This window comes from Tachysurus vachellii, chromosome 7 (genome assembly GCF_030014155.1).
Source record: "Tachysurus vachellii isolate PV-2020 chromosome 7, HZAU_Pvac_v1, whole genome shotgun sequence".
In the NCBI taxonomy this organism is placed as follows: Eukaryota; Metazoa; Chordata; class Actinopteri; order Siluriformes; family Bagridae; genus Tachysurus; species Tachysurus vachellii.
In genome coordinates, this window is record NC_083466.1 from 13,084,444 (window position 1) to 13,096,916 (window position 12,473).

General features: G+C 42.5%; 1 protein-coding gene and 1 long non-coding RNA gene across 4 annotated transcripts in view; one reads left to right on the forward strand and one right to left on the reverse strand.

Moving 5' to 3' along the window:
* LOC132848572 (uncharacterized) overlaps positions 1-6,068 on the reverse strand; it is a 34,058-nt gene extending 27,990 nt beyond the window's left edge. Inside the window, exon 1 of the long non-coding RNA XR_009648749.1 lies at positions 6,054-6,068. This is a non-coding gene — a long non-coding RNA (uncharacterized LOC132848572). The remainder of the gene's footprint in view (positions 1-6,053) is intronic.
* The window catches only part of ppargc1a (peroxisome proliferator-activated receptor gamma, coactivator 1 alpha), a 34,575-nt gene continuing 22,497 nt past the window's right edge, over positions 396-12,473 (forward strand). Inside the window, exons 1-2 of one of the 3 annotated variants that reach the window (XM_060874406.1) lie at positions 396-796; positions 3,576-3,755. In XM_060874406.1, the coding sequence (XP_060730389.1) occupies positions 749-796; positions 3,576-3,755 (228 nt within the window). In that variant the 5' untranslated portion in view covers positions 396-748. The remainder of the gene's footprint in view (positions 797-3,575; positions 3,756-12,473) is intronic. The other 2 variants (XM_060874408.1, XM_060874407.1) reach the window with 2 other exon arrangements.

Genomic DNA, 12,473 nt, shown 5'->3' on the forward strand with positions numbered 1-12,473 from the left:
ACTAAACCTGTTTCCATTTTTTTTTTTTTGCACACCGTGTCTGGAGATTTGGGATAAAGATTCGCTTAATAGAGCGTTCGGTATCTGTTTACTTTGCTGCGCGAAACTAATTAAGGATTAAAGCGTGTTTTTTTTTTTCTTCTCCCCCCTTAAGCAGCACCAAAATAGCAATTAAGATCGACACGCAGTCTGGAAACACGGAGAACATCCGCGCAAATCTGTGCGCTGAAGAACATCTACACACTTCAGAGCAGAAACGCGGCTCGCGCACAAGCAGCCTATCTAATTTCCCTGTAATAGCCTAGTGACCTGATTTTTTTTTTTTTCACTTCCAACTCAATTCCACGCGACAATCTAAGTTTAAACCATGCCCTCTTGTAGTCGTGTCGTCGGCTGGGTAGCTGCACTAGAAGGCGAGAAGATAAGCTTGTGCTTATAAGCGGAAGTAGGAGCCCGCCTGCTGGAGCGGCGCGTCATCGTGCGGAGCTGCGCTCGCGCACCACACACACACACACACACACACACACACACTCCTCCCTGCCTACTTTTAATAGCTGCGTCATGTGACGGAGAGCAGTTGTAAGGCAGGTGCCCCTCGGTTCATTCTCAGTGAGGGGGCACTTCCCTGCACGATAGCACCATCGGGAACTCTTGGATTTTTTTACGTTTCCTATTGATTTTTATTATTATTTTAATTCTTTTTTATTATTATTACATTTTTTTTCTCGTACCGTCATTCAGTGGCTGGATGGCGTGGGACAGGTGCAACCAGGAGTCGGTGTGGACGGAACTAGAGGTGAGAATAAACGTGAAACTTCATTTACCGGCGTCGGGGAGTGAAATTTGCGCGGCGGTGTAAATGCGCGCTCTCGGTCTGACTGCCGCTGTCCGGTAACCGGAGCTGAGCGGAGGACATGGAGCCCCGGGATGCACGGGAATGTGGCTGATCACAACACACTGCTGTTTGTATGGGCACAAATGTGCTTTTTTTATATGATCCGTCGGTGTGTTTTTGAGAGCGTCTTTCTGTGCCAGGCTGTTGGAGTGCGTGCGGCTCCGTTTAGCGCACAGAACACACACACACACGCACACACACACGATCTGTCCGAGTCCGAGCTCACAGCCGCCTCCGGTTTGCGTGAGCTATGTATCTGCGCCAGGTATTGTGTTGTGCACAGAAACTTTCTTCTCTCTCTCTCTCTCTCTCTCTCTCTCTCTCTCTCTCTCTCTCTCTCTCTCTCTCTTATGGATATTTAGATTTGAAAATGCAACCCGGATGAAGGTGCGCGCTGAAGTGTTGGACCTCTTTTTGGGATGCGCTGTCACTTCATACGCACGGACACGTGAGTGCGATCGCAGGCAGAGACGCTTTCAGACACCCCACACGGTGTAAAGTCGCAAAGAACAGAGGGTCTGAAGAAGGCTTGCTGTGGTAACAGGATAGATCAGGATAAAAAAATGTGGATCAAACCATAAAGCAGCGTTTTACCACTTTTTGTCCCAGAAATGTTGACATTTTTCAGTGTCTGGATTACATGTTTTGTTTTGTTTTTTGCCTTGTTTAGTCGGTATTTGTTTCTTTCAGTGTGTAATGGTGAGATTAGGCTCTGCTCTGTGATTGCGCTTCTTCATCTGTCTCGTATGTTGATCACTGATACAGTGCTGTTGAGGCAACATGATGCTCTCACGACTCGTATGAAAAGTTCCGACTGGTTGAGGTTAGGGTTAGAAGGCGGGGCCACAACATTCCCTGCACTGACCAGGAATTCTCTGTCTCTCTGTCTGTTTATCTGTCTGTCTCTCTGTCTGTTTATCTGTCTGTCTCTCTGTCTGTCTATCTGTGTACAGAACTTGTACTGGCTTCATTGACTTGACGCTCTGGTAAAATGTACACCACGGAAACAGTCTGTAACACCTCAATAATTCATGTTAGAGATGACTCAGGTCTGAGGATGAATATTGACTTTTCTCCAATGTATGTCCTGTTCATTGTGCATTACTCTTTGTAGTGCATGCTGGATTTTTTTTATTTATTATTAAATATTGCAGAAGGTTCTTGGTTAACAGCCTGGCTACAGGAGCAGAAATCCAACCTCAAACAAAGCACAAGACGGCATCAAGTAAACATCACCTTAAAAGCCTGTTCAATCAAGCTTTCTAGTTCACTGCTCAGAAACACAGAGCGCAGTAGTGCATGCTGTGTGACGCTTCTTCTACTTCTCTCTCTGTATTTTTTCTTCTGTCTTTTTTTGTGTGTATAGGCTGCATTGAAAGATAATTTAGCTGGAAGGGCTCGTGTTTAGCTCCTCATCATTATTTAAATCTGATTCCTTGTTAATATGAGGCAGTGCCTCACAGTGTGTGCGTGTGTGTGTGTGCGTGCGTGTGTGCGTGTGTGTGAGTGCGTGTGTAAGTGTGCACGTGTGTGTGTGTGAGAGAGAGAGAGTGTGTGAGGGTGATGAATCTGCACGCTCTTGCCTACTGCATTCAGAGTGAAGGGATTTGCATGATGAATAAAAACTGTCATGTTATGCACTAAGTTGTAGTGATGATCAAGTGTGACACATTCTTAGGGAGTTAATACTCTGTCCTGGTGGATACGGATCTTGACAATGTCCTGAATCAAACCCATGCATCATGCTCTCACACTCCTGCTCTCCTGGGGAGAGAAACATATCTCCAGGAACAAGGTGCTCTAACAGAGGGACCGCATGGCAGCCAGTTCTCTATTTAATCTCTCTCTCTCTCTCTCTCTCTCGCTCTCTCTCTCTCTCTCTCTCTCTCTCTCGCTCTCTCTCTCGCTCTCTCTTTCGCTCTCTCTCTCGCTCTCTCGCTCTCTCTCTCTCTCTCTCTCTCCCACACACACACAATATGTACAAAACTTTTCTTTTGAAACACTTCAAACTAATCTCAAGAGGTGCTATTTAAATTTAGAAAGCAATTGGAACTGCTCCTTTTTTTTAGACACCTTCCACACTATCAGACAGCCTTCCTTAGTGTTTTCCTCAGCACATGATGCTTTCACGTTTTATGTCTATCCGAGTATAATTATGTATGCATAAATATTGCCTAATACAAGTTATAACAAAAAAATGTAGTATTTGCATGTAGATATATCACTGGGCATTATATGCCTGTAGTATTATAAAGCTTTGACTAAAATTGAAGGTTGGCAGATTTAAAGACTGTTGGTCTCAATGTTAGCAGTTCGGTGAAGCCTGTAATTTGTGTGTGAGGAGCCACGGAGCAGCTGTCGTTGTGTTGCTGTGAACAGTTCGAACTGCGCAACACAAATGAGAAAACTTTAACAGCAAAATGAGTCAAGACATCATTGCATATGATACGGTTGTATAGTAATATGTAGGAAAAGAGTGTTTTATACAGTCGATTAATTGTGGAATTGAGGCAGATCCTGATAGAGCATGAAGAACTGCAGTGAGGACAAGAACATAAAGTTATATAAAGAGACGTGATGATGCAGAGTACATTCTCTTTTTAAACTCTTTTAGCCTGCTTCAGAGGGACATACAGCATTTTGCAGGAATGATACTAACTACTTCCTGTCCTTTTTTCAGTGTGCTGCTTTGGTTGGGGAAGACCAGCCCCTCTGCCCTGACTTACCTGAACTGGACCTCTCTGAGCTGGACGTCAGTGATCTGGATGCAGATAGCTTTCTGGGTGGACTCAAGTGGTACAGCGACCAATCAGAAATCATTTCCAGCCAATATGGCAACGAGTCATCCAATCTGTTTGAGGTAAGGAAGGTCTTGCTTTGCTAGTCGATTCGCTTTACATTTTTGAAGCTAGGCATGTGAGTAGATATTGGCAAGAGGATATTGGATGTGTCTGTCCCATTAGTGCATCAGACATAGGGTCTGGATTGAGATGGTGGAAACATGATCTCTCAGGACACAGCAGTGTATGGTGCTAGACTTCTAGATTATAGTGAAAGCCTCATTCTTTAAAAGCTTTGATAATTGGTTACCATTGGTAAAAATAGCTGTGTCTGGGTTTTCAGGCAGTCACAAAGTACAAAGTGAAACCGATGAGAAATTGATGAAGTATTGTGATAAGCCACTAACCTTTGTCTTGGCTTTGCAAATGATTGTCTTGGTTTTGCATTGTATGAAATGCCTACATATAGCAGCTGTTCTTTAACAGCTGGAGGTCCAGGAGTATGACCAGAGGACCTGCGATTTATTTAGATTTTGGTGTACTGGTGCCAATCACAATCCATTATTATACAAATGATTATACTGTATTTATCACTGAGATCATTGATTTAATAGCCCCTTTGATTTTTTTTTTTTATTATGATTGTAACTTAATTTAAGCCAAAAATAACACAAAAACTTGTAGACTTCTAAATAATTCTGTTTTTCCTCAATATAAACCTCTATAACCGCAACAAATAGCCACAATAATATGGATTATGTGTCTTAAAAATCCTTTGGTCAGCGGGCTTCATGAAATTAAATGTACTATAAAAATGTGGCTTGAAAGAGATGTTTGAGAAGTATTCAAGAGTTTTTATTTTTTTTCCAGAGAAATTGATAGCAATATCATTTACACCTCCAGTGACCCACATGTTAACTGCCACTCTGAAGCCTTGCAGCCTTTAATGCTTATCTTTAGCCCTCTGTTTTTCTACACTGCTTGAAATCACATTTCCAGCAGCCCCAGCTGGTAAATCACACGTGACAGCGTCTAAACCAGGCTGGCCCATTTCAGTGCTGTCATGTCATTTCAGAGGAGGAGGTGGTTAAAGCTTTACGCTTGTTATTCTCTAGCTTTTCCATCACTCACCCAGAAAGCAAAGTCCAGAGGCAAAGAAACGTGGCAGCTAAAACAAAGCGGCCGAGGCGCGGGCTAACGGGCTAGTTCGTTACACTCTTATCTATGAAGATAGACAGGAGAAAAGTGATAATGCTGCCATGCTCTTTGCATTGCACTCAGACTCATTGATGATCGGCTGGGAGTGAATCTACAGGGGGTGTGGACTCCTGGGAGGAGACACTGTGTATTTTGGTGCCTCTAAAGTTCCAAGAAAAATACAGAAAGATTTGGAGGGTAGGAGGGTGAATAATATCTGCGTGTGTGCTATCTCCAGATACGCAGTATCAGTATCTAGGGGTCATGGAGGGACTAAGAAGTGTGTGTGTGTGTGAGCACTGCTGATCGTTTTTGCTTGTGTGCTTACACTTTATCACAGTTCACAAAGAATAATATTATCAGTGAAACAAGATTAGATGTCATTGAAATTGTGAATATTTGCAGCTTGCAGCTTGTTTTTTAAGGTCCTGTGGGACTCGTACTTGTGTAACAGTGCAGGAGGGTTTGAGACACAGTGATGAACAGGCCCTGCAGCAGTGTTTTCAGGATGTTTCTGCCCACCCTGATGCATGTGCACTACCAATATTGGCCTGTGTGGGTCGCTACAGCACTCAATAGCAACATCAAGACAGGTTAATAAATGGCCAGCTCTTGTGTAAAACGACTTGGCAGAACTTTTTCATCCTTCCCCCTGCTCCCATTCAAACCCCGGGCAATGTTTTCTTAACCCTTGTGACTGCAGTGTAGTTAATGGGTGGCCTGCCTAGTCTTCTGATCTCACACAATCTCTCACCCTCTCTCTCTCTCTCTCTCTCTCTCTCTCTCTCTCTCTCTCTCTCTCTCTTTCTCTCTTCTCTCTCTCTCTCTCTCTCTCTCTCTCTCTCTCTTTCTCTCTCTCTCTCTCTCTCTCTCTCTCTCTCTCTCTCTCTCTCTCTCTCTCTCTCTCTCTCTCTCTCTCTCTCTCTCTCTCTCTCTCTCTCTCTCTCTCTGTCTCTTTCAGTTTTATTCTTTCCCAGTCACACTCAGTCTCCTCACCATGTTCCTCTGTGGGCCGTATGCATGAAGCAGATTCAGTGAAATAATTTATTTCATGTCTTGATCTTTTCTGACATTTTTACATCGTGCCTCATTATTGTAGGGCTGTGTGCAGGCAGATGAGTGAGAGAGATAGCAGGCCACGGCTGGCTAGTGAGTGTGGGTGCCATGTGTCGGTCTCTGACCTTTGGTGCCGGTCCAGCCCCCGCTTATCAGGTCCATCTCTGCAGCTAAAATGGTCCTAGGTGTGGGTCAGAAGCCTTCTTCCTTTGAGCTTCAGTGCAGAGCAGATGTGTGTCAGCGAGGCTTCTCCTTGTCATCTCCACTTACCTTTAGTTATTTTCTACACTCCTGTATGTTGTAATATATTTATTGCCAGGATACAGGTTATGTTTTACTGCATATTCTTCAGGTTCACAGGTACACATTTATGGCTACTGTTCTGAGAATCCTGCATTTTAAAATGATTTAGCAGTCTTGGGATCCACGTCTATCATCTCGACTTATCTGTTCACACAAAGAGCACGTCCTTTTTTCTTATCTAGAGGCAAAAATATAGTTAATGTATAAAAGAATAGTAACTAAGTATCATATTTTCACAGAAAGGAACGCATGTGTAGTTGAACACAGTGACAGCTTGATGATTAACCTAGGGGAGTTGGAGTTGTTTACGTTTGAGTCGTTTGATGAGGAGCTTTGACGTGTGTACGCGGTACGTCAGCGTCGCTATCAGTCACTAGCACAAAGGACGAACCCGCAATCTGACCGCGCTGAACGATGCTGTATGAACCATTTCTCCAACACTGTTGTAAACCTGACACGATTCCTTTCTTCTTTCTGTCTTTCTACTACTTTATTTCTTTTCATTTTTCATTATTTTCTGTCTATACCAAAGCCCCTCCATTTCAATCATGTGGTTTGATGAGATGCGCACCAGCAAAGCTAGCTTAGTAAAATGACCAAAAAAAAAGGAGCTTTCTGTAGTCAGTTCCAACACTGAGCTTGCAAAGATCTGTCGTATGGAAGCGACTACGAAAATGCAGAAACATTGGTTAGATAATAGTGAACATCTCTGCTCACGCTGATCAAAACGGCATCAGTCGAATTCACCTATCTTTTCGGATCACTCTGAACGGCACTCGTGAACATCTCTATGAATAACAAATGTAAAAAAAAAAAAGAAAGATTTTCAAAATTCTCTTTTATTGTAGACAAAATGGGGATCGTAATGCATCTGTGTTAGAATTCATTTAGACAATACCCGAGTCTAGGTACAGCTCCAGACTTACATACAGTTAGCCAAGCATTCTTTCTGACCCAAAAGCAGTGGTGACATTTAAGTCAAGGCCAAGAAGTCTCTCTCTCTCTGTATATTGCTACAGAGGAGCTGAATTATTACCCCAGTGTGTGCCCTGGTGTACTTTATGACTGATGTGTTGGCTCCTGGGTGGCTCCTGCTACCGTAGCCAAGCTGAAGTCTGTTCATTGTGCACAGAGAATGAAACACTGCCGGGCTCCACGATATTGCAGCAGCCTTTTATATTGAGGCCACTTGACACCTTATCAAACTGACTGCCCAGCAACTGCCCTACTGTATTAGCTCATCCAATCTGCTCTTATTACCTAGATTTACTCTGCATGCCAAGTTTGGGAACATTCATTCATTCATTCATTCATTTTCTACACCTTATCCGAACTACCTCGGGTCACGGGGATCTTAGGCGTCATCGGGCATCAAGGCAGGATACACCCTGGACGGCGTGCCAACCCATCACATGGCACACACACTCTCAGTTTGGGAACACTTTCATTAAAAAAAAAAAAAAAAAAAAAAAAAAAAAGTCTAGTCTTGACTATAATAGAAAAGCATTTTTTAAGTGGAGTCTGATCGAAAGAAAAAATAAAATAAAATCGTATGTTCCCCCGACCTTTCCGCAGGTGGTGTATAAACAGACACGAATGTACTGCCAGCGAATATGTGGCATCGTGACTTGTACACAATGTAAAGAGGCTGCATTTTGACTTGTTACTCAGCTGTTCATAGGACGTTGCTGTCAAGGAGAACGTGTGTGTGTGTGTGCATGTTTGTGTGCCTAGGCACTGCTCCAGATTAGTCGTTAAAGTGGTAGAGCCAGCGGAATATCAGATCACACGCAAAGAAACCGAATCACCCAGACGGTAGCAAATTTACTTCCTGCTTGTCTTGTCTTTTGTTGATCTATTATATCGACTCTCGACTGCTCAATCATAGCTCAAATAATGGAAGAGAGGAAGATTGATTACAGCATATTTCTGCATATATCCACACACACACACACACATGCACACTTTAACAGTGACTGCTGATGGCTTTGCATGTTTAATTTGCAAATTTATGCTGGCATTTGAAGGCACAACACAACTTGAGCTGTAGCAGTTCAGCCGGGCAGAGCACATTATCATATTGTGCTGTATAATATGATTTCCTCAAGTGAACACCTATGACACACACACACACACACACACACACACACACACATACACACACACGTGCAAGCTTGCATCCTTGCTCTCCTTCTCAAAGCAAATCCATTTGAAAGTGGCTCAGTGTTAGTCGACTCAAACGCAAACAGTTAAATGTCTGGATATGTTGTCGCTCTTTAGCAGTGTCTGTAGTAACCACTAACCGTTCTTTTCTGTTTTTTTGACACCATCCTCTGTGACATCCCACATCCAAGCCTCTGTTGCCAGGAGGTCTGCTTTGATCATTTGTGTTGTAATGAATTTGTAATGAATGTGCAATTTAAGCACACAATTTGTGACATAATTGTTTTTCTCTGTAAAAACATTTGCTGCCAGATGCAGTGGCACATTTACTGAGATTATTTTTTACCTCATTTTCTCTCAGTCATCACCAATTTCCACCCTTAAGCTAGTTTCGCCCGATGCCGGCTCGTCGTGATGTTAGACGGGGGAACACGGAAATCTAATATCTATCAATAGCTACTGAGTAATGCGGTACATCTGAACAATAACATAACAGGAATGAAAGACGCATAGGAAGTAAATACCCAGCTGTATTTGTGAGTTCTGGGTTTTAGGGCTATAATTCTTTACTGGGTTCATGCTGTGTTACCTCAGATTATCATATACAACAGAACATTTGCAACCGTTTCATTCAAAACAAAAATCTGCTAAACTTTTGTGTAATCTGCACTTTGATTGGACGACACGTGTTTAGTCTATCTTCTTAGTTTTTCCTCCAAATATTTTGAAGCAAAAAAGGACGACAGAGTAAATAACTTTGTTTGTGTGCACAATGTGTTACGCAATTGTATCTCATACGTGACTGCAAATGGGGCTGAAACCTAGCGGCGTTTATGGAGGTCAGATCTAAGGTGGGATTCACGCTGTGCGCTACAGGCTGGATGGAAAAGACAACCTGGGATAGAAACAAATCAGCTCCTAGCACAGGTGCTGCTGTATGTGGTTCCACAAAACTCCGAAACAAATATTAAACACGTGTCATTTTAATGTCTCAGGTCAGTGGGTAAGATGTTGGATTACTAGCAGAATGCTGTCTTTCAAATCCCAACACCGCCGAGGCACCGCTGCTGGACCCACAGCTCAGCTGTGTTACAAAAAAAAACAAAAGAGAGAGGGATATGAGAGATAAGAATGTTTCAGCATCTAATCTGATATTGATGGCAAAAATGAAACCTGATATTCTTGTCTTTTATCTTTAAAAGACAGGGGCTTAATCCTGCTAGTGAGTTTACACCAGTTGCTCCAAACACAATAGGTATTGACTACAGAGGCTGAAACACATGGAGGCTTTTGATGCATCCTCTCAATCTGCTGCTCATGTAATGTCCCAGGACAGCTGAATGCACACAGAGGAGAGTGTTAACTGCTCTATTCTTTAGACCTGAACAAACAGAAGACGTGCGGAGAAGAACAGCCTCCTTCCCACCCACACCCAGTCCCTCTAGGATACCACAGCAATCACAGAAATGAACACCAAATCAGGAAATCACCACAATATTAGAAAGAGCTTGCATCATCACAACACACATTCAGACAAAGACTTCTTCAATTCATGTGTGTGTTGAACATGAGAACAGCTATTATAGTATACAGAAGTAATGACATGTGGCTTCACTGGTAGGAGTCTAAAAGAAGAATCGTGTGCATGCATTTTTGCAAATTCAACTAGTTTTCCATAAAAAAAAACCTTGCGATTTTGTCTGCATTCACAAACATCTTCATACAGCAGAGTGATTATCTTCTTCTCTCTGAATCCACCAAGTCTCCAGTATTGTGTTCTTACTGTTTTTTTTTTTTTGCTTGTTTGTTTATTGAACTTGTTTTAATCTTTACTATTCGTTTAGTGAAACTAATTGTAATATAGTATTAAGCCATAAACAGCCTCCCGTTATTCTAATGGACATTAAATCTCATGAGACAGATGAGTCTGGCTGTAGTCTATTGTGTGTTAGTCCACATTTTTAGTGTGTCTCAGTTATCTTGTTGTCTCTGTTGGAGCCTCTGAGACAATCTGAACTGCTGGGTTGTAGACAGTGGAGTTCCAGCTGGCACGAACCAATATACTCACCCATGACCACTTCAGCATAGAAAAGAAGGAGAAAAGCATGTGGAGGAGAAGAGAGGAGAGGAAAGGAGTGGAAGGAGAGAGTGAGAGAATGACAGAGAGAGAAGAAGGAAAAGAGATGCTTCGCTTGTTGTTGGAAAATTGTCCCTGTAGGGTATGTTTGGATAAGAACAAGTTAACATCTTGTGGTAGCTGGTTGGTTCTCTGTGCTCTGTACCCGTCTCCCCCTCCTTTTCCTGTCTTCCTAGCATTTCTATTTCCACATTATTTTCTCTTCTTAGGTTTCTCTCTACATTCTCTCATCTGTTCTGTCTTCCACTGTATTCCTCAATCTTGTTCTTGCCTTTACTGCCTTTGTCCTATTTCGTGCCTCTAATCCATAAAGTGCAGAGCTGGTGATTGGGAATGTAACTGAAGCCTGATTCAGGTTTTACTTTCGGCTCAGGAGCCACAGCTGAGCCCTGCACCCAGTACCCGATGCTCTCTTCAAGTTAACACTGCTGGAGAGGACAGAGAGAAGTGTGTGCGGTGTATGTGTGTGTGTGTGTCTCTGCATGTATTTGTGTGTGTAAGGAAGTGTGTAAATTTTGATAACCACAAGGAGTTATGTGGTGGTGACAATATTCTGTAAGCTGGAGCTGTTCCGAGCAGGTGATGGTGTTAATGTGTCTGTATGGCATCCTTCCTTCACTATCATGCCCGTGTTGCAGCACATGCTTTACCTCCTTGGCATTTCAGCTTATAAAAAGCTTTGCCTGCTGTCTCCCAGGGACAAACTGTACTGAACTTGCTGAATGGTGAAAGTATCAGCTGACTGCTATAATATTTAAGGTCAGGACTAAAGCAAGGTGAAGTCACATACATGACCCTGTGTCCCTGGCACGTCCATTCAAGCACAGAGCTGTACATGACATGGAGAACAGTCTATCTTGTCGTTTTATGGGGTAACTAAAGCTGTTATGATTTCACATCACCCTTTTTATACACTTCTGTCCTTAGCTATGCTGAGTGAAATCAGAAAACCCAGAAACCAGATTAGATTAAACATGTCTGTAAATGGTTATTTATGTATTTCCTGAATTTTGCATTGGCTTCATACAGTCACATTTACAACGACTTCCTGAATACTGGGGGTTACGTTAGCACATTAGCTACACTGAAAGCAGTATGGGCAATCCAGTTTGGCTATTTTTAGACAGCGTGGGTAATCTCTTCTAAGAGCCCTTCGAGCCCTGTCTCTCTCGAACATGGCCGGAAATGCTAAGCCAATAAGCTTTGGGTGTCTGGCTTGCCTGACAGAGACAGGGAAAGGCAGAGAGATGCAACCCAAATGCTTCCTGGATTATTTAATAGTTCACCCTTCAGTAAGAAAGAGTTTGGCCCTCTGGATTCCACGAATGACATTTTAAATCATAGTCCTTTAGAGCAGAATTGCAAAAGGACACGAAAACACGATGTCATTTTAGTTTGCTGGATTGTAAGTGTCACGAACGTAAAGTATTTTGTGGACACTCAGAAGACACTTCGGGGCTTAAATCTACACAAATGCTTTAAAATTTATTCTTTAATGTATGCAGGGTCTGGCTGTGAAAGCGTATAGCCCCCAAACTATCTTAATATAAGATTAATTGTCCATATGTAGTAAACCATCATCTAGTCCTAATGGAGTCACTGTTGATAGATTGGCTAATGAAGTGTGCACATCTGTTAGAGAGGTTTATCCTTGTCACTGAGACTACTAAAGTTTAGGAGGTGATTCTCTATTCCCATATCCACATAACAGTCAAATCCGTTCCTCATTTCTCTGAGGCTGAAAGCCCCGATATTTGCCCTCATTTTAACCAATCTGAGAATTCCTCTGAAGCTTGTTGTGTTTCATTTTATAACCTCACTGACTCTCTTAACTTGTACATCCTCATATTCATTTCATTGTAGTTACTGAATAATTCATAATTGTTAATGAATAATATGCGTTAAGATGAATAACAAACTAATGAGCCAGACTTTAAGGGGT